A 22,324-nucleotide genomic window follows, 5' to 3' on the forward strand; every position below is an offset into this window, starting at 1 on the left:
AAGGCTTCCATTTTAACTGCTATTCCAACTGCTTTCAGTATGTGTATAATATATAATATAATAATAATATTTCATTAAATACCTATTCAGCAGTGAACAAGTCTTACTGGTCTTAAAGTGTGTTTCTTTTGTATAGGAAATTATAGGAAGAGATTTTTTTTAGAGTTTTTGCTCAAGTAATAAATCCATATTAAACTGGGTGTTAAGATGTGTCATTATTTTTTTTACTTGAAATTAGCTTCTCTAAAGTATTTTCTAATAAAATGATTGTTATGTTTTGTCAAGTGAAGTTAATTGTGGATGAGTATGTTGGTAATTCGCTACATTCTTCATTAGAAACAAGTAAAATATTTTGTTAATGCATTACATAATTTTGTGAATTGTGTTTAATATGAAATAGTCTCTAACTGAATTGTCATCCAGTTGCAATAGTGACATTATGGGTTGAGAGGTTGTGCAGTCTCTTCCAAAATTACATAATTTACCTATGGAATTCTGACATACGGGGAATGTACAGTATTTATATTGAATTTATAAAAAGGCGGGACTTCCCATAGACTAACCAATAGGTACATAGGACACTGGATGTGCTTCAAAAGGTCGTTCCTCGTAAACTCGTCATTCCCGGCAATACTGTCCAATTAAATTAATGAAAGTTCCTTTGGTCCCGCCCTCGAAAACCTTCCGACCAGTCACAAACATCGTAGTTTAATAAAGCTGTATCCGATAGGCTAGAGTGATGGGTGTAACATGGCGGTGAGCCAATTCTGAATGAAGGAGGGCTCTCTTTGACCAATGGACGTTTAGGACGTAGACGCTGATCTTATAAATGACAAGGTGACAATCTACACATCCTACATTCATTGACTGCCGCTGTGTGCGAGAGCAGCTAATCCCAGGACCCTCCGAAAGCCGTAACAAACCGGTAATATGTCCTCTCATACTCCCACGCTTCACGTGTACTCGCTTTGGTCCGTGTTTTAAGTGTATGTGGGTCTGATATTCAAACTTCACGTCGATATCAGTCGTCAGGGAACGTTGGTTAAGATAGCTGTCATTGCTAACGTTCGGTAGCTAGCAGGCTAGGTCGGCCATTCAATGACTTGGTTACGAGGAATAACTTCGGAGCCGATTGATATGCGAGTTCTTGGTTTACCTATGTGACAGGTATTAAGGCAGTGATACCTTGAGGAGTGCGTTTCGGCCAGCCGCTGTGGTTGTTGTACCGTAGTTGCGATTAGCGGATCACACGCTGGCCACAGCACGGGCAAGCTGCGGTGACACTTGAATGTAAAATGTCTGACAGCCTGTGGCCTACCGTGCCTGAATCAGTCTGCCGCTGCAAGGACATCTCTGTCGGAGACATGCGATGTCATGTCGCCCCTTGTCATTGCACTGTTGCAGGTTTGTTGTAGAAGGGAGTGCACCTTGCCTGCTTTCCAGGCCCAATGTGACCGTCTGTGGCTCATTTTTGACCTTCAAGTCTGCAGGCTGGTTAGCTTAGCAACTTAGCTTAGCTCCGGCGCTTCTCCGAGGACAGTCAACCAAACTCAGGGCTAAACAGGTGACACAGTAATGCAAGGTAACCTTTATTCTGGCCTTGTGAGAATTAAAAATCATATTCATCTTTCCACGGAATACTGGTATTTGCTGAACCCACACCGTGGACGATATAAATCTTCTATGTAGAAATGTCCTCGAGGTTTCAGCTAATGGCGCCTGGAAGTGGGAGTGTTAACGTTAGCCATTCATTCTGCAGTATGTGTGGATATTTAGCGGTTTATCTCGAGTCGATCCTTGCTGTAATCGATGCAATTGGATTAACTTGCCTCTTGGCTGAACTGGCCAAGAACAGCAGGCTAGGACTGCTCTTTATCAACCTAGTGCTAGACTTGACCTTTGCATACTCTAGGTTTTCCTGTCTGTGAAAGGGACTGAAACTGATTTATTTCACAAGGAGGACTTTTATGCACTCGAAACTTAAACACATGTGTAGTTTGACCCTGAGCTATGAACCGAAGGTTACCTCTGCCTACAGTAAAGCTGTCAAACATACAGGTCAGTAAAGAACAAACTGTGGCACAGAGCTGCAGTCTGTGCCCTGCGTCCTCGTGAGGTGGATCCATTTATTGCTCACATTTTGACAATGATGAAGCTGACCAATGCAGTCATTTTCAGCATCTAGTATGCATATATAGTTGTACAATTAACGAAGAGTCTTGTTTCAGTGTCTCAGGTTCAACTCCCTCATCACAGCCTCCTAGATATTCACCTTTCACTTGTATTCATAATGTGACAATAGCTCAACTGTCTTAAAAAGTTCCAGGTTTGATTCCTGCAACAGCCTTTAACCAGATCACTGAATTTGCTGCTTGATCAAACAGTGCATGAGAACACTGACAACATCTATAACATGTTTTTTTTCTCTCTCCAGCTTCCAGCCATGTATGCCTGCGCCAAGTTTGTCACTTCTCCTGCTGTGGTATGTCAGCTGAAACACTTTTTGCGAATAACTTTTTTCCGCGCGTGTGTGTGTGCGTAAGCCAGTTGACTGACTTGCTTACATAATGAACAACAGCAGTTAGTTGTGACACTTATCTGTAATGCAGCTGTGGCCATGTGAGTGTACTTCAGTGAAGAAAAGTCCAAACCAACCTGTGAACATGACTCCAGAGAGTGACTGCGTCCAGAGTTACATGGCTGCATTAGCTTTTTGATGTCTTTATGCACTGTCAAGGACGCAGTAGTTATGAATGACAGCCATATTTGGCCTGTGCTCTTTATGACAGTCGCACAGTTAGTTGTATTTCCATGTCAGCTGACCCTGCAGCATTTAGGCATCTCAGCCATGGAGGTGTTCCATATTTACATCTGACACACCGTTCAGCAGGACAGGCAGATCCCATCAGTACAAGCTGGTCCAACATAATGTAGTTCAAGGAGTGGCTTAAATGGATACTGATGCAGAAAGGCTATTAACCATATTATGACATTGATCAGTCTGCTCACTGCTTTTCAAAACGGTCTGGAATGAGCAAATTATGACCACAGTAGATGCAGTACAGCAGAATCTCTACAGATTGATAGATCACTATCCTGTGTGTGTGTTTGTGTGTCTGAAAACTACCAGGTTGATGTGAGAAACTTGAAAATCTGATGTAAAAGTGGATATTTCATAATTTGATCGGTATAATCATTTTAGCAGACTCAAAGTGCAGTTTTGTTGTTCTGCTGTTCATTTCAATGGAATCCAGTTTCTTAAAACTTCTCTAGGCGGTCTTGTGTTTGTCTGAAATAGATAATGTGCTATAACATTGTTGAAGTGTGCTAATACAGTTTTTGCCTGCCTGCAGCTGCGTGGGGGGTCCAGAGTCCTCGCCCGGCCAGTCTCAGTCTCCCTGTTCAACAGACCTGAAGCCACAGTGGAGCAGCAGGTCAGTCCTATGACCTTCAATGATCCTACACCCAATTGTCTTTAAATAGCTTTTGCCTTCCTGCCAACACACCTGCCAAATCCTTGGTTATGCATAGAAATGGCCAGTACTCATCAAATCTGTAACGGTATATCCGTTTCTTTAGCAGTGTTCATCTTCTCCCAGATATAGTAGTTTTCTCTACAAATTGGCCTAACGATTGCTACCTCAAGTACACATTTATAGAAAAATCAGACTTAATCATTATCCTAATTTTGGCCACATCAAACTGAGCACAGACAGAACCTTATGCAGATTCTGGCTAATCTGTATTGTGCAAAATGGTACAGTAGTATCAGTAACTGAGTATATGAACAAAGATATAACTCCACTTGCAAAAAAGTCAGGATGTTGTGTAAAATGTAAAGGAAAACATAATGCAGTCGTTTCCAGACTGTTTACAACAGCAGTTCTAAAAAGTGCTCCTGAGCCATGTAGTAATTTATACAATCATGTTTTCAAAGTGGTGAACCTCGCTCCATCCCTGCCCCTTTCATACCCAATGATACTATCACCTGTTACCAATGAACCTCTTTACCTGTAGAATGTTCCAAACAGCATTCATTCACACGAGTTATTCCTCATAACCAAGCAGTCCACAGCTTTCCCAGTCTTTAGTTGCTCCTGTCCCAACTTGTTTGAAACGTGTTGCTGCATCAGATTTAGAATAAGCAGATATGTTGATGAGGTAAAATTTAAATATTATTTTCATTTTATGTGTTAAAGGATCAGCAAGTTATCACATTCTTTTTTTAAACAGGGTGTCAATGTTTTTGCTATCGGGGTTGTATATGATGGTTGATGGTTTACTGATGTTTTCCAGCATGATGATTTATCTGCTATTCTACCATTAAATTGTTTGTCATGATTAATATTGGATTTCACTTTTGGTATGTGCCAGCACCCTTCACATCCTGTGGTTTAACTGGGTCTCCAATTTCACTGTAAATGTGTCTGTGGTGCAAGGTGCTTTGAGGCTGTCTTACAGTGGACACACTAAAACAAATTAAATGCATAAACAGCGTTCAAGTCTCGGCTGATGCAGTAGCGACATGTACTGTAGTTTCTCCTCTCCCTCCTCTCCCAGGCCCTTTTGCCAGTCAACCAGTCTGCAGTCCTGACCCGCTCCTTCCAGACCAGTGCCGTCTCCCGGGACATCGACACTGCCGCCAAGTTCATTGGTGCTGGTGCTGCCACAGTGGGTGTAGCCGGCTCAGGAGCTGGAATCGGAACAGTGTTCGGCAGCCTCATCATTGGCTATGCCAGGTAGAGTTTTTACATCATCCATTTGGAATATCCACAACACCCTGAAATGTGTCCAGCTGTGGCGCTGTTCTTCAAGCCCTGGTATCACTGATTTGTTTTTAGAACAGTCCTCACTGATTGGAGGATCTAAAGCCCACAAATTCAATACATGCAGACATCAACATAACAACATTTCCAAACCTGTTAGGTGTGTTTCCACAGGACATCCCACTGCTCACTTCCACAATCACTACAATCACTAACACACTGCATGTTCCCTTCAAGCTGTTTGGATACCTGCAGCTCCGTAGAATCTCCTCTTGACCTCGGAAACTGTACTGGGCCAAAATAATAAACCCTGTCTGCTTAACCAAGTAATTAACCACATCTTTCTGTCTTAAGTAGATGGAGTTTTCTCAGTGTCAACTGAGCAAAAAAGTGGTCTTGGAATTAAGATTTTGTGACTTAACAGGACAGACTGCCTAGTGACATAATACCTGAGGCCATAGTATAGAGTCCAGCAGGCGTCATGGAAAACGAATTTGAGCACAAATTAATCAAATTTCTCATTTGTGTAAATGAACAGATGCTAATGTTAATATTAACATTTAAGGTGTTAAAATGGAAAGCAAAGATATTAAATGTGCAGACTGAACTATAACCACAGTATCTCTAAAGCAAAACTGTTCAATCCAAGCTGCTCATTTAGATCACACTGTCTGTGGATGACAGCCATCACCATTTTGCACCACATAACACTACAGTTTGTGTTCACACATACACACTCAAAAGATGTGACATCAGCAGGCTGCTTTTCAATGTGAATGGGACCCGGTGTCGCAGAGATTTAAAACATGCCCAGTGGAAAACATGTGTATATGTTTGTTCAGAGTTTTTTGGGGGAGTTTCAGGCCACTTAATTCATGACCAAATAACGTATTGCGATTAGTTTCATAGGTCGTTCATGGACTTGATCCAAAACTGACCAGTGAAAACCTACATCATCCCGCTACCTTGAAAATGCAGTACACCTGAGCAGACCCAGATAACAGTGATGTAGCCGCAGGTGAAAACGCAGCAACACGTGTCACGATATATAACTTAACAATGCTGTGTAAAATAAACCAGGTGTGGATTAAGAAGTGACAGCCAGTTACTGTAGGCAGAGTGACCCAAGATGTCACGGTTCTGAACGTTTGTGTTCTGCTTGCTCAGTAGGTGTTAAACTGTTCATGCTCTCCATTTTTTGTCGCAGTTGTGTTTGAGCATTGAGCAGGTTGTCATTGACTCCTTTAAGATATTTCCTGAAGTCTGTTTCATTTCCTGGGTTGTGATTTGAAGTTACACTTCTGTCCACCCTGTGTGGAGCAGCACAGAGCTGCCACGCACAAAGAGCAGGGGAGGAGAGGCAGCACTCTGACCCTTATCATCCTTAACATCAACTGATCATCAATGATCCTACATCCCATCTAAAATAGACAGATAATTAATCCATTTCCCATCATTATTAGTCTTCTAAATGCTGTGGCTTCATTTGGGTTTTCAGTGTTTGCATATAGACTCGTTACTTTGACATTTTAAAATTTTGAACAGACTATATGTGTCATGTGGAAGAACGTGAACTGTGTATCCACTCTGCAAGATGGCTCTTGCAGATGTCTGTCCTTATTTGGTTGCGGTCAAATTGGCATTTGATTTCCTCTGTCTTCCTCCACAGGAACCCCTCCCTGAAGCAGCAGCTCTTCTCCTACGCCATCCTGGGCTTTGCTCTGTCTGAGGCTATGGGTCTCTTCTGTCTGATGGTGGCGTTCCTCATCCTCTTCGCCATGTAAACCTGGAAACACGCCCACAGCTCCCTTCACTTAACCCTTCTTCCTGTCTCCTTTCCTTCCTTGCTCCCTCCTTCCTCCCTTTCTTCCATTCGGAGGGGGGTTTCCAGAACGGGAACTCTGAATGAGCTGGTAGGCCATTCCAATCAATGGAAAAATAAATAAAGGAAAATATTTACATCTGAGGGTAACAAACCTCCAATCCTACATTTTTATGTTCCTACGCTTATTTTTGTTTTTCAGAAGTTTTATGTAAGACCTCACTTCGGTTGAAATAATCTGTCCAAAATAAATGGTTGGGATAACTAAAAACAGTCTGCTGTGTTTTTAATCTTTTTGTTCCATATGCACTGTGAAAATACACGTGGTCGTTGCTTCAAATGTCACCTGACTGTTTTGCTCTTTTACTATAAATGATGACATGAGTTGGCAGCCAAGTGTTTTGTAACATCATCTTACAGAACCCAGATTCCCCATTGTGTAAGGGGGGAAAAAATCTTTGCAAGGTGCTGTAGAAGTATCCTGATGGATTATGGCAGTTTACAAAATGACTTGGCAATTGTTAAGAGAACCAAATGTCATTAACCAGATGTATTAACCTCAGCTACATCATGAGTCAGTTTGTCATAAGAGCACTTGAACTTGAAAAGACCAGTTTTGAAAGTTACATAGTTGACAAATGTGCTCTTCATGTTTCACATGTGTCATTGAATGAATGGCAACCAACAAATGCTTGGGAGTTGTAGTCGTCAGTTTAGGATTTAATATTTTAACTTAGCCTGGATGTCACGTCACAAAAGATCCATTTTGGTACTGAAGTATCAGTTTTTGACACCTCAAGGCCTCCTTAAAGCACAGAAAAGGGTTGACTTTTCCATCAGCAGGCCTGTGTTGCTTGGAGTATCAAATTAAACGAATTACAACTGATTATATTTTAAGATAAGAAAACTTTTCTTTTATCCCCAGCTGAGGAAATTTGGGCATTACAGCAGCATGTCATAGCAGTGGGAAGAAAAATAGCAGCAGAGATAGAACATTTGAAAAAAACAATAAAAAGTAGACTACATGAAATTTGGCTATAGAAAAGAAAAAAAATGTAGAACAAATATGTAAAAAGTATGTATTGCCCCAATAGCTGTGGGAAAAAACAATGTATGCTGCCTTCAGATTAAAAATAATGATAAATAGTGTTACTGCTATTGTACAGAAGAATAAAATATACAAAGCAGTAAATGATATGTAATATTGCACAACATTTAAAGGAAATATGTAATATTGCACAAAATGTCTGGATATGAGCGTAATTTGTCAAACAACATCAACACAGTGTTATGTTAAGTGATGCTTTCACGGGTTTGTCCATTACTACTTTGATCTAATAAGTAAATACTAATTTTCGTCTCACCGCCTGCAGTACTACTTAATGCAACAGCCAAAGAAGCGTTTTATTTTGAAAGTCCGCACCGGATGTCCCGTGAATTCCCATTTCAGTTTCGCTTGACTGTTGAGAAATCGGATCTTGAACTTGCGTTATGTGGATGGACTGGTGAGGATGTGGTCCGCTTAAAAACCAAACAATCTGACACTACAGCCCGTTAAACCGACAACAACCGGACAGCTGGTTGCTTCACGAGCCACCGAAAGGTAGACGAAATCATTTTGCCGACGACTTCATACTTTTTTTGTGGAGGCCTGAGGAAAAACACACAAGCTAACGACAAGTAGCCACCATGTCGTGGGAAGAAATACCTTGTTTTCTGGCCTCGCCTCTGCTCTCGGCTCTGCCCCGTTTCTCTGCTCTCTGATCCCGCTGGACGAAACGAGCACAGGTAACTTTCTCACGCAGCTGTCAATGCCGTTGAGAGTCAGCTAGCCTCAGACATTAGTCAACGCCAACGATTTCACTGTAGCTTAACATTAGTAGCTTGCGAGCCATGGCGGACAGCTTTGGAGAGCAGTCCAGCGGCGGTGCCCTTGGCTTAGGCGTTACCGGACAGGGCAGCGGAGCTTCGCTGTTGCCGACTTTGGCTAACTCCCTGCCGGTAGGACACTCGACAGCCAGCGCTGCTCACTCCAGCACTAACCCGGCCTCCCCTCCTCCCGCCGCTGCGGCGCAGAGTGGCCTAACCGCTGTGGTGGCTCCGATGTCCGCTGTCACCGCCACCCCAGCCGGTTTTGGGAATACGTTCACCCCTGGCTCCTCACCACCCGCCGTGGCCGTGTCTCCGACCGTACACGCCTCCTCGCCTCTTCCCGGTGTTGGGCTTGGGGTCGGCGGGGTGGCAGGAGCGGGCCTCTTGTCCCAAATCCACGCCACTTCCTGGGACCCGACCCTCAGTACGGACTGGGACAACGAGAAGGCTTCGCAGCAGTGCATCCTGAGGATAAAGAGGTAAGGAGGAGCGGCGAAACAGTTTTCAGGATTTTTCTGTGTTATCACAGAACTGTGTTTGGGTTAAGTTAAGGCCCTCAAATACCAATAAGGGCAATAAAATCGAAAGTGAAAGCTTTCCACAAACTTTCTGCCATTACGAGAAACTTTCAGGGGCGTTAATATGCCGTTCAATTTCAGGAAACTTCAGCATTTACTCAAATATATCAATGATACACAGAGCACATGTTGAATTTAGTTTGTTTTAACCTAATCTTACATGTCAAACACACTTTAATTATGGTCTTTTACAGTTTTCATGTTGCGTCCTAGTTAAACAAAGAGTGAACATTAGGTCATATACCAAATTACAAAAAGAGGTATTTAACTCCCCCCTGGTGCTATCCAGACAAGTAGAAGCAGTGGTTTATGATTTGCCTGATGCTGTGGTTTGACTTCTGCTGCTAACCCATTCAATGGAGATGAGTGAAATTCCATCTGTGGCGCATGGAGCAAATAAATGTTCCCCATGACAATTGATTGCATCAAGGTTGTGGTCAGGCCAGTGCAACATTATTTCTGTCTCCTTTCACGAAACTTATTTGTTTCCCTTCCTCTGTCTGTCTCTGCAGGGATATCATGTCCATCTACAAGGAACCTCCACCAGGGATGTTTGTTGTCCCTGATCCTCAAGACATGACCAAGGTAAACATGCAGGTCTCCTATGGCAGTGCATTCACACCATGACCTCATTTCCTCTTTTAATTTCAAGTGTCCAGATAAAGTCTGGATGAGATTTAATACATGTAGCCACATTTATGTGGCTGAATTGATCAGATTGCAAACATTGTTCTCTCGATTCACTCCGGTCCAGATGGTGGTGGTAATGCACCTGAAGTTGTTTGGTAGCAGCTCAAACACAATAGAAGAAGAATATCTTACACACAACAACAAGTAGCCGTGAACTAACTCAGACACAGGGATGAATTACATTTATGGACTACAAGCAAGGCAAAAAATGCTATCATCGCAGACTCCCATTCAGTGTTTGAACCAATCAGGGGTCAGATAAACACTTCAGCATCTAAGTGCTCCTTCTTCATGACCGTGACATGAGAATGGCAGCTGATTTCAGTGTGTCATCAGTGTAAGTTCAGCTGTCGTCATCACAAGACATTTCTGAGATGGTTACATGTAGGAGGGGTTAAGGTTACATCTCTACTTCTGAGAGAGGTAGATTTACATCTTTTCAACATTTGGCTCATGTCCCATCGTTGATTAATTCGATTGTAATCCAACTTGTGGGATGCGTTGTGGTCCAACAACACTTCTCCCTTGTGCTTTGAACTATTTATAGATTGTTTGGAGATGAATATGGCGTGCATGTTGGGCAGTGTCAGGGGTTTTCCAGTGTGTGTGTCACACTTTGACTTCCTTGATGGGAGTTTCCTCTTCAGCTGGAGTTGAAACCAGACTGGGAACCACCATTAACAAACAGGGAAGTTGAGTGAAGTTTTTAGGTCATGTTTCACGCATTTGTACATTTTTTCCTCACAGCAGGGTCTGATGTGGATGTTGGCAGTTGTATTCTAGGTCAGATTTTCTGCTCCAAGGTCCGATCCCCCCCAACTCATACACCATTCCTTCCTCTCGTCCATTAATCCAACGTCACTGCCTCCTAACACAGTCTTTCTTTAATTTCCACTCAGATCCACGCCCTAATCACAGGGCCATTCGACACACCGTACGAGGGAGGCTTCTTCCTCTTCCTGTTCCGCTGCCCCCCAGACTACCCCATCCACCCACCACGGGTCAAGCTCATCACCACTGGACACAACACTGTCCGCTTCAACCCCAACTTTTACCGCAATGGCAAGGTCTGCCTCAGCATCCTGGGGTGAGTGAGGGTTCAAGTCTGTCATACAACCATGATTCTAAAAAAGTTTGGGCGCTTTGTAAAACATCAATAAAAACAGAATGTGATCATTTGCAATTGAGAGTATGTCCGAAGGAATTGGCAAATGATTGCTTTCTGTTTAATTTGTTTTACACAGCATCCAATTTTCTTTGGAATCAGGGTTGTAGTTTGTATTTGTCTCCACAGGAATCCATTTACGGTGGTTGGTCATGATGAGAAACACTTAGTGTGTTTCTGTCTTACAACCTAGAGTTAATACACCGTAAACTACTGTATGATGGTGTAACTTGTGTATGTGTCTGTGTGTGTGTAGGACATGGACAGGCCCAGCATGGAGTCCAGCTCAGAGCATCTCATCTGTCCTCATCTCCATCCAGTCTCTGATGACAGAGAATCCCTATCACAATGAACCTGGCTTTGAACAGGTAGTGTAGGTGGAGTGTGTGAGCACATTTTTGTTTCCTATTGGGGAACTCTTCAGGTATAATCACAGAACTTGTCAGGACCTAATAGTCCTCATTGGAATCAATCCTAATGGGGCAAAATGTCATGTCTGAGGTCCTGGTTAAGGTTTGGGATAAGGTGTGAATTGAGGTTAGGGTTAGGCACGAATTGGTTGTGGTTAAGCATAGGTTTGGGGTTAAGCTGTCCTCAATGAATGGAAGTCTATGGAATGTCCTAACAATGACAGCTGTGCAAACTTGAAAGGGAGAAAATAACTCACCATTGGGTGTTACACAATCTGTCAGTCAGACTTTATTTGTAAAGCACTTTTCATACAAATATGAATTAACAAAAAGTGCTTCACACTACAAAAACACTTCCTCCCACAACCCCCATCACACACAAAGCAATTAATAGACATAGGAACTGAGGAAATTAGATCATAAATTAAATACATATATAGACCTATGAATACAAGTAAATTAAAGCAAGATTCAAAATAGGTCTTGAGCTTGTTTTTGAGAGAAACCAACATTCTCTGCTGGCAGGTCTTCAGGAATGCTGTAGCAGTGACATGGACCGCAGTAACAAAAGGATGCCTCACCATGGGTTTTTGTTCTGACTGTAGGGATAATTTAAAAAAGAATTATCAAAAATACAAAAGCTATCGGCGTGTATATTATAACGACACTTATTGCAGTGTTTGGCTAAAAATTCCTCCTTCGTTATGTAGCAATGAGCTGTTTCATTCCACTGCCCCAAGAGTACCTGCAACTTGCTTTTTGCCTCCCGTGTAGTCCTGGCTTTTAGTTTCAGAGCGTAGACCCAAAGTGTGTGTAGAGCAGTGGAAACACATCAGAACATGTGACAATGGATACCAGTTATGTTATGGGTTGTTAAGATCCTGTAGGGGGAAAAATATAAGCATGCAGTCTGAGATTGGAAATTTGATTTATGAAAACAGACTAAAGACACGTGTATACACTCATTGTTTTTCATAATGTAACGTAAAACAGCATTTTAAACGAAAGATCTGCTGGGGCGAGTTTGTGACACCTCTCACGTGACTACCATGTGATAGCTAAGTTGTCTGGGAGACACCAGGCAGGAGTAGAGCAGGCAGAGCTTTCCGTAAGTGCCAGCTGCCAGCCAAACAGCCCACGATCCATCCAGCCAGCTACTTCATTAGATTACTATTTTGATTCTAATAAAATGCTTTGATTCGTTATGCGGGTACATTTTATAACCTCTAGCCTCTGCTTCAAAACAATGTGAGCATGCTGACAGAGAAATGTGCCCATCTGTCTCTATCAGTCCCGCCCCCACACACTCTCTATGAATGTGTGTGTGCACACGCTGTCAGCTGAGAGGTTGTGTCCTGCTGAGTAGAGAGCAGAGAGTCATCTTTCGACACGTTAGCAAAAAAATGAATGAGACAACACGTTAAGAATTACATTAATTGCGTAGACGGGGGGACATCCTTGTCAGATGGGCTGCTTCTCACAACAGTACGGAACAGTAAGCATCCAAAGATCTTCATGGGCTAATGAACGAACAAAGTAATTAATAATCTTTATTTACATTGAGCTCTTTACAGCAGAGCCATCTCTACGACTCTTTGCTAACAAACATTAAAAGAGGCGATGTTGTGGAAATATCAAACCTGTCGTATGAGGAAAATGTAGGCTATGCCTCAGCCGCACACTCTGATGTTACAGTTTGAAATGTCCCAGAATGCTTTTGTTTTTGGAGTTGGGTTTTTTTTTTGCCATTGACCAATTGTGCAAACTGTCAGATGTTTTAAAAATCATGACCTCCTGCAGTTTTATATGCGGCAAGTATTTATGCTTTTCCACATACACTTTATGTTGATTAGCAAAAGCTCTGATCAGTCAGGAATAGGCCTGGTTTGAAATATTGACGGTATTTAAAACTGTGCGGGCTAAAAACAAAACACACGAGAAGCCTCATCCTCCTGATAATTAAGATTAGTGTGTTTGATGGAATGGTGGTGTTTAAATCTGCCAGAGGTCGCCAAATTTGGGCTTTTTCAAAGCTTCCGATACCCAGGCCCAGGTCGCCCTAATAAATGTTCAATGCCAGTATCAAGACCCTTGAATTCCATATGGTTGCAGAACGATGCTTTTAGCGACAGCAATTTTCTGAAATCCGTTTACAAATGACAATGACATTACAGCACAGGTCTTTAGTTTTATGTTTCAGCCCCTTGGCATGTTTACACACTCAAAGCCTTTTGCAACATAAAAAATAAACCTGTTTACCACCACTTAAAGGTGTCTGTTAACATAATATCAAGAAATGAGTAAGTAAAGAAGCCAGAATCAAACTGGGAGTGTTCAGATTGCCAGATGACTGTTCTACTTCCTGAGCCACCGGCGCCCCAACAATAAATATTACAGTACGAAATGTTTACCTTGCAAGTGTTCTGGATTCACAAAATCATGCGAGAGGAGAATCCATCTCGCCAGGCTTCAAATGATGTTCTTGTGGTTGAACCACAGTGGATTGTGCCAGCCACCAGCCACCCTATGAGGAACTGCTGCCACTACTGTTCTCATATCCTGTTTTAAGGATTCTGCATGCTTACTGCCTCACTGACGCTGTGTGTGTGTGTGTGTGCGTGTGTCTCCTCCCTCTCAGGAGCGCCACCCAGGGGACAGTAAGAACTACAACGAATGTATCCGCCATGAAACCATGAGGGTGGCTGTGTGTGACATGCTGGAGGGCAAAGTCCCCTGTCCTGAGGCTCTGTGGTGAGGCCAACAGAAGTGTCCATCTTTATTTTCCTCCTTCTTCTCTTCCATTCCACTTTAATGCTTCTATATATGAGATTTTGAGCATTAATACAGCAGCAAACAACTATTTTCTGTGTGTCGATATAGTGGACTCATGGCGTCCCGAGTAGCTCCTCACCAAGATGAATAGGCTGCTAATGAACAGCTGTGTACATCAGTAACGTGTGTGTCGAGTCAGAATGTCTTCACATGTTACTCAGCAAAGTGATGGTTCATTTCGACCAAAGCACTGATCGTTGGAACAGTGCAAAGACAAACCAAGAGTGTTTCGGTGGCTTTTATGTTGTTTCTGTCGAGTTTAATTGAAGTGTGTTTTACCATGATCTGCAAGGTAAAATGACTGTTTTTATCAATGCCGTCTGGTGGCTTTGAGGAGAGTCATATAACTGGCTGTTTCTGATTAGGGGGAGGTGGGGCCACACTGCAGTTTGTTTTGGTCTGAGATGCTGGTGCTCTAGAGTGACATCTAGTGGCAGTGAATGTTCCCCTTGTGTCTTCCTTTCCTGTCCTTCTCACTTGCTCCCTCCTCTTCATTCAGTCTTCTTTCTGATTATCAGCTGATTTGTGTGTGCATGTGTGTTTTTAGGAGTGTGATGGAAAAGTCCTTCCTAGAATACTACGATTTCTACGAGGGAGTCTGCAAAGAGAGAGTGCATCTGCAGGGACAGAACATGCAGGTAACTATATTTGTCATTATTTAATCTGATCCATGTTCATGTCTTCTGTGTTTTTAATATTCCATTTCTAGATTAATGTCAGTATATTTTAGTGACAATATAAGGATTTCCAAAATGCATACACCCTAGGGATGGAACAGTGTCACATAGTTCTTAAAAATGCATGTTACAGTTTTAGTTATGCATTCCCATCTGTCAAAGCGTCTTTTTGATACTGGCACAAGGAGTTCGTAACAGTCGACAAGCAATAGCCATATCTTCAGCTAGTAATGTTCAATCCTTATCACAAAAGACCTGTGTATTCAAACATGAAACTCTTATCAACAAGAGCCAGCAATGCAGAACAAGCTTTTCAGATCAGTTCACAACTTTGTGCTTTTTCTCAGCTAACACCTGTCAATATGAAGTTTTACACAATTACAACAGTAGCCTTAGTGAACTATGCATAAGGAACGAGACGCTCATAATAGCTTGCTCATAATAGCTCATCAGCTTGGGACTTTTCTATCAGTATCAACATTAATCCAGGTGATTGTTCTCAGTGTGAACAGGAAGTGCCTGAGGCCCAAGCAGCAGGACTTCCCATGATGCAGATTTGTCAAAATGTGTTATAGTGTAAGATTGAAGCCTGGCACCTCGGTGACTTCACAGCAGACATTAGCTGACTAGCTGAAGTTGGGGATCATCTCCAAAATGTAAAATACCCAAGAGAGCCTTTCAGATTTTTGCCAGTACAGTTACTTAGACACCTCAGATAAACTTTATTTTCATCTGGACTTATTTTTTTTAACATTTAGAACATATTTAAATATATTTAGAAAACATGTAGGCCAGAACTTTCTTAAAACCTATGCACAGCTGTGTGCATGCCCTGGTGGAACACACTGATAGCCTTCTGTAATTGATTAATAAACACATTCAACAGTATGGAAAAATGCACCTATCCAGAGCAGCACTGAAGGAAGACGTCTGAAATCCCTCCCAGTGAGGAAGACCTTTTTAAGATCTTTGTCTTTTAACTGTGAGTGGTCAGTGGCTTTATTTTCTCTCTTTCCCCCTGCTGCTTCTCTGATGTTTTACTCTTCTCCCTTTTTTCTCACATCCAACACAGTGAATTAAGGGATTGTTTTGACCAAACCGGAGTTGGTGGTGATTGTTAGAACAGTGGAAAGATGAGTTTTATGTTAGTTACGGCTAATTATGGCTGTCAAAATTGGCCAGACATGATGTTTAATTATTCTTTTTTAAAAACACCCAGTTTAGAACCATTCATATATCTATGTTTACGCATTATGTTCATAAGAGGGAAAGCCTATACAATGAGAGACATGCTACTTGTATATTATTTCAAGAAAAACGTGTCTTTTTAAAGATCTACATACCTACACATGACAACATAAAAAATAAGATGTCCTCTACTGTGTTGTTGAATTATGTGATCATTTCAGCTTGACCCACATTTCCCTTTCAATCAGCGAAAGTGACGTTGAGTGCACAGTTGTGCAGGTCCACACATCCTAGAAGACCCAGTGTCCCAGAAAACCAGAGACATTCATATTTATTTATTATCTGATTATGGACCCTGTTTTCCCATGTTTTTGTGTTCAAGTGACTAATGAGGCAACACAAACAGGCTGCGATGTAATCCCTCTGGGTATTTGTGCAACGCCAGTGTACATCCACTAAAACTGTTTGTTTTTGCCACTGAAAGGCTCTGATTATTGTCCCAAGTGTCTATGGAAAGGATCCCTACAGAGACAAACCTTTTTTTTTTTTTTTTTTTTAAGAGTAAGATCCCTTTTGTTTACCCAGAAACAGCTGTTCTATCAGTCTCGCCAAAGCCACCAGACTCCATTCACAAAAACAACAATTGTATCATCATAAAACACACTTCTTTCAAATGAGACTAAAACCAAGTAAAATTCACCAAAACCGCCTTGGTTCATCATTCACTGTTCCAAGAATCATCAGTAACTCTGGACTGGCTGAAATAAACTCTAAATTCACCGAATCAGGAGAGGAGGGAGAGGGCAGATGTCAGAGAAGCATCAGGGGAAACTACTCGTGTAGCTGTTATATTTTCACATCTAACTCAGGAATTAACTAGACGTTATGATCGGAGAGACTGAAATATGTATATATAAACAGCTCCTTGCCATGCATACATATATGTAGATATAGATAGATAACAGATTTTTCTGTTTCTTAAAAAATTACTGGACAACTGAAACGCTTTTTTTCTTCTTCTACAATCACAGAAACTGAATTGACTCTATCTCATCTTAATAGACTTGCCTTGAAAATGGCGCATTAGGCTGTTTTCAGCAGATAGCTCACAGGCAATGATCTTCATTTCATATTCCTTGCAGCTATAAAGTTTGAGCTGCATGCAAAGTTTATACTGTGTTCATTCTGATGTTGATCAACATAACTGGCAGCTTTTGCCTTTAATAACCAGCAAATGATACAGTAAAGCGGTCAGGTTGGGAACCCGAAGGTTTGTGCATGTTTCTCCTTAAGTTAAGGGTTACTTGAAATTTGACGAGTGTGTTTTCACTGTAGCTGAAGTTCTACCTTAAAAACAAGTGTGTTTCCCAGGATTCCCGGGATAGGGTCCTTCTGTTCACAGGATAGAAAATGTCTCATTTACTGTAAGAATATTCGTCTCTAATCTGGACCTCCTCTCATTGCATGCTCAGCCTGATTTATCTAAATTATGCAATATGACCAAGTGAGCTGTTACAGACAGCTTTCCCTCCCTTTCCAGCTTTATGTTTGTCTGGGCCTCCTCCCATTATATACACAGCCTCTTGTTTTAAAAGTTTTAAAATTGCCCACTATTCATTTCCACTCAGACCCTTTAAGGTGATGTTCAAATACAATTTTATTATTTGATTCATTTTAATACATGGTTGTAGCTGAATAGTTAAGGCACGTACCATGTACCCATAACGTCATTGGTTCGACTCCATCTGTAGTCTTTGATTAATGTCACTCCCCCCTCTCTTCCCTTGTTTCCTGTCTATACTGTCAGCTCTCCAATAAAGGCACACATGCCGAAGAAAATCTCTAAAAAAAATGAAAATGAAATAGCAGTCTATTCAAAAGGGACAAAAAAAACAATTGGTACATGGTTGCCATAGGTTACATCCTGCTGTAGCAAAGCCCTGGGACAAAGGCGTGTGCCATTACAAGCTCGATTTCTGTGTGACATACTGACAGTGCCAGAACCTAGCTCACTTCTCTGTTTATTTTTCTCTCTGTCTACCCAGGACCCATTTGGCGAGAAGCGTGGTCGTTTCGACTACCAGGGCCTGCTGGCTCGCCTCAGCGCCACCCACAGGCGAATACGGCAGAAAAGCCTGGCGGAGGACAACCACAATGACGAGGACTCAGACTCAGACACCAGCTCCTCTGGCACGGACCCCGACAGCCAGGGCAGCTCCCAGCCCTGACTCCCCGCACGGTGCTGGTCTTAAAGCCAGACCAAGAACTAAAGACAAAGGGACTTTTTTTTTGTTTTGTTTGCAGTGGAGGAATAAAGTCACAGAAGAGAATTCAACGCGTACGTTTCAGGCTTTAGTGGGTTCAGGATTGAAATCAGGCTTCTGTTGTACGGATGTTGCAGAGACAGAAGAAATGGTAGTGCTCTCTTGGCAATGAGAAATAAACACCATCCAGTCAAATGCTGGCAAATTTGGCCTGGAGTGGTGTGTTTGTGCTACATCTGTAGCTAACCAGCGGTCATTTTGATGCTGTCAGTTTGATTCTAAAATACAAGTTGGCTGCCGAAATTGCCTGTTAGATTTTGAGATTAACCAGCTATTGTTGCTTGTGAATATAAAAGGTTAGACTCGTGGCTCAGACCTTTGACCACGCTGTAGGAACGGACAAAAAGCCCACAAGCCCAGGCAGAAGTCTAGTCAGGCTTGGGAGTCGAGGCAGGTTTGAGCCAAACAAAGGGACCTTGGCGAAAGTCAGGTGATTGGCCTGAGTTGGCTGGAGCGGTCGAAGGCGATGGAGTTCATCATAGCAGGCTCTCCTTCAAAGTAGAGCGTCTTCTTTGAATTCTAGAGGGGAGGAAGGAAAGGCGGACCTTTAACAGTGGAGGCAGTTTTAGAAAGTTTGGACCATTTGGCGAGGCTTTGCGGGTCTCGTGCCTTGTCTCCTCTGGTCAGGGTGAAGCCATGCTGCAGCTCTTTCAGACTGGACCACAGCCGCCTCTACAACCAGGCCACATAAACCATCAGCAGCTCCTGATTCTGAATACAGTGATTCCTGTGTATTATACAGAAACTTCTGCTTAGCTTTCAGTTCTGATAGTGCTGTTGAAATCTGTTTACCAGATAAGAAGCCTTTAGAGAAATGTCAGTTTCATTGACATTCACCTTTATACCCTTTGCTATGCTGTTTTCTCATTGTTGTGCTGAAGCTAATGCTAATTTCCAGCTTGTAGGGTGCATTGTTTTTTGGAAACCCTGCTGTTCACTGGGTCGCTGGGTCTTGTGATTAACCTGTCAAGATACAATCCAAACCATCCCATGCTTCGGCTAGATCCACCCAGGCTCGGGAAGAGGGGGGGGGGCTAATGAAGGCAAGCAAACGTGACTTCCCATGTGTTCATACTGCAGGTAACTCAGTCACTCTGCTCTGTCTGACAGGGCTTGACCAAAGGCTTTGGTTTCATCTGGACAGAGGAGGCAAATCAAGCTGTTTTACTGCTTTGGCATTGTTCTCTACATTATTTGATTTAATACTTCAAGATGGCATCTGCTAAGCAGCTTTTTGATGAAAATAAACAGATAAGCCTTCTGCTGAGCTGATATTCATTTGTGTGAGTTTGAAATCTGATCAGCCACACTTTGTTTTGTCTGCACGCACACAGGCCAAGTGTCACCCATCCATGACACATGAAACAAATAGACGTGGTGACAGCATTGTATGCAGTGTGAATACAGTGAGGGGTGATATCTTGGAAAAGAAGAGAAGGGAGCAGAGAAAACCCCCCCACAAGAATAGGTTTTGGACTCCCTCAAGTCCATCTTAATACCACCGTCTCATATGCCTGTATGTACACTGGAAGTGTTATTGATTGTTACAGTCATCCCTTCTGAGACCCTTTTCTAGCTGGACTTGACTGTAAGAAATGGGGAAAAGCCTACACTTCATGTAAAGCTGTGGCCAGCAGCTGGTTAGTTTATCTTATCTTAGCATAAAGAATTGAAACAGGAGGAATCAGTTCTGTTGTCTCTGTCCAAAGGTAAAAAAAAATCCACCTGCCAGCACCTCTAAAGTTCAATGATTCACATGTTCTGTCTCGCTTGTTTCATCTGTACAAAGTCAAAGTGGAAAATGACACTTCGTCACATTACGGGGGGTTTATATGCCAAGAAATAGTCCACTACACAGCCCCATGTAAAACCATAAAATGTTGTTTTTGTACAAAATATACATACAAGATATTACATGTTCGTATTAGAGGGGATGGTACATGGCTTTCGTCACATTTGGACAGAGGCAGGCAAACTGTTTCCTCCTCTGTCCAGCCTTTGTGCTACGCTAAGATAGCTGGCTAATGGCTATAGCTTCATATTGAACAGACATGAGAGTGGGATGAATCTTCACATACTCTCTACCAGAAAAGGAATTGGTGTATTTCCCAAAATGTTGAAATGCTCCTGCAAGCCCAAATGCGGGCTCTAAACTTTAGCATACATCCCTTCTTATACTGTTTTCAAGAGGCTTTCATGTTGAGACAGTGTGCAGACAAAAGAGTGACTGTTCTTGTTGTGTATCCTTTCTGCCTTCCATTGTCCTCCGGTCTGCCTTTAGCCCTCTGCAGCCATAATGATGGAGAGGGGGCAGTTTGCTGTCAGTGTTTTGTCAAACCCTGGTCCTCTGGCAGGGGTTAGGTTGCTAAAGATTCAAATGGGATCACTAATATAGGGCATTCCTTTTTATTTGTTTTATTATGTTATAGAATGGTTATATGAGAAGCAACTCCTCGCAGAATATATGTGATTGCCAAAATGTTGATTGCAACACACTTCCTGAAGTGGAAGTGAAGAAATCCTATTCCTGTTTGGTTGTGTTGTGTTGTGCTTTAAGCAGGGTTCTTCTGTGGCTCTATGAAGCCTGGATTACTGACAGAAGCGATTATTTCCAGCTCTTGAAAATGTTGGTATTGTACAGAAGTTCTGGAAAAATACAGAATAAAATGTTGTTCAGTCCTGATACACTTGACTAATGTTTTTTTTTTTTGTTTGTTTCTTGTAGATGTGCACCCACTGTCAATGCAGAGGAGGTGTAACTTGTTTTCAGGAGTAAATCCAGACAAAACTTGTGAGTGTATTTTTCTACAGGTTATTTCTTTTGTTTAAAAGATGAGAGAAGAGGGTGGAAATCCAACATCTTTTCATTTTAAACAAGATGAAATAACTGCAGTTTACTAAGCCAAATAAGCTGTGGTTTGTTAATACTGATGGAACAGTAGTTTTTGCAAAAATGTAGTAGATGCATATCTAGGTGTTACCACCTTCAAACATAGGTATGCTGTTTGCACATTCAGCAGACATGGAGCAAATGCAATATTACCATAATGTGGAGTCATGTTTTTGGTGGCCTGACCAGTGTAAATAAAATTTACACTCTCTTTTAGCTCCGTTTTGGATCTCAACCAACACCTGAGACGAATATCTGGTTCTTGAGCTGCTAAATTAATACATTCACCAGCTACTCTCTAACTGTGGCTGTCAGCTGTTTGCTGCTGAGCAGGTGTACAGTGGTTTTATCAGAGCTTTTTCTCTGAAAACATCTGCCTGCTGCTGCTGGAAGCCAAGTTGATGAGGGTGCTGGGGCCAAAAGAGTAAAGGAGTGGGCCATGAAACCAAAATAATGTGCTTAAAGACACTAACGTGCACAGTTGGCCATTTGTCTCTGTAGGTTTCTCACTACAAGCAGCCCCCTTTCACATTGCACAAAGTGCTTTGATCCACTGATAAAATTACTGGTTGGTGCTGCTTTAAGAATATGAACAGAAAACGGCAGAATCATATTTGAAGATAGAAAAAGACTATATCTATAAAGATTAGAGCTGATCTAAAACTTAAGAAATTCTTTGGTCCTGACTGAAATATCTGAATAGCACCAAACTGTGTGAGCACCTTTAACCTCTAAAATTAATAGGCAGCACAGAGTCACGCAGATGCAAACTCATAGTTTTTAGCTGTTATGACAAATTGTATGGTAATGAGCCCATGTGCACCGTCATTGGCCATGCACTGGAGAGCGCTCCAACACCTGCAACTGCATGGCTGGGCTCAACTCCATGACACCTGCAAGTAAATGTACACCTGCTTTCAGAGCATCAATCAGAGTGGCAGCACCTGTGTTCAGTGGACAGTTGGATGACCCCCACCGGCACTAACAGCTCTCTTCTGCCATGCCTCGCCTTTATCGAAAGTGACACCTCTGTCTGTCTGTCATGCAGCGGTTGAGCATGATGTCCGCAAGTGGTGTTTCCAGTGGGTCTCCTTCGCATGAGATGGCTGC

At 42.2% G+C, this 22,324-nt stretch overlaps 2 protein-coding genes across 2 annotated transcripts; both read left to right on the top strand.

The window, feature by feature from the left end:
• The first annotated feature begins 816 nt into the window (after positions 1-816).
• Positions 817-6,852, top strand: atp5mc1 (ATP synthase membrane subunit c locus 1). Its single transcript, XM_041956396.1, has 5 exons — positions 817-925; positions 2,435-2,482; positions 3,354-3,434; positions 4,561-4,739; positions 6,436-6,852. Exons 2-5 carry the CDS (start codon positions 2,444-2,446, stop codon positions 6,548-6,550), a joined length of 414 nt encoding a protein of 137 aa, XP_041812330.1. The 5' UTR covers positions 817-925; positions 2,435-2,443; the 3' UTR covers positions 6,551-6,852.
• Positions 6,853-8,058: 1,206 nt separating this feature from the next.
• Positions 8,059-21,007, top strand: ube2z (ubiquitin-conjugating enzyme E2Z). Its single transcript, XM_041957938.1, has 7 exons — positions 8,059-8,939; positions 9,551-9,623; positions 10,628-10,815; positions 11,150-11,261; positions 13,942-14,054; positions 14,683-14,773; positions 18,046-21,007. Exons 1-7 carry the CDS (start codon positions 8,482-8,484, stop codon positions 18,226-18,228), a joined length of 1,218 nt encoding a protein of 405 aa, XP_041813872.1. The 5' UTR covers positions 8,059-8,481; the 3' UTR covers positions 18,229-21,007.
• The last annotated feature ends 1,317 nt before the right edge of the window (positions 21,008-22,324 follow it).

This window comes from Chelmon rostratus, chromosome 17, assembly GCF_017976325.1.
Source record: "Chelmon rostratus isolate fCheRos1 chromosome 17, fCheRos1.pri, whole genome shotgun sequence".
Lineage (NCBI taxonomy): Eukaryota > Metazoa > Chordata > Actinopteri > Chaetodontiformes > Chaetodontidae > Chelmon > Chelmon rostratus.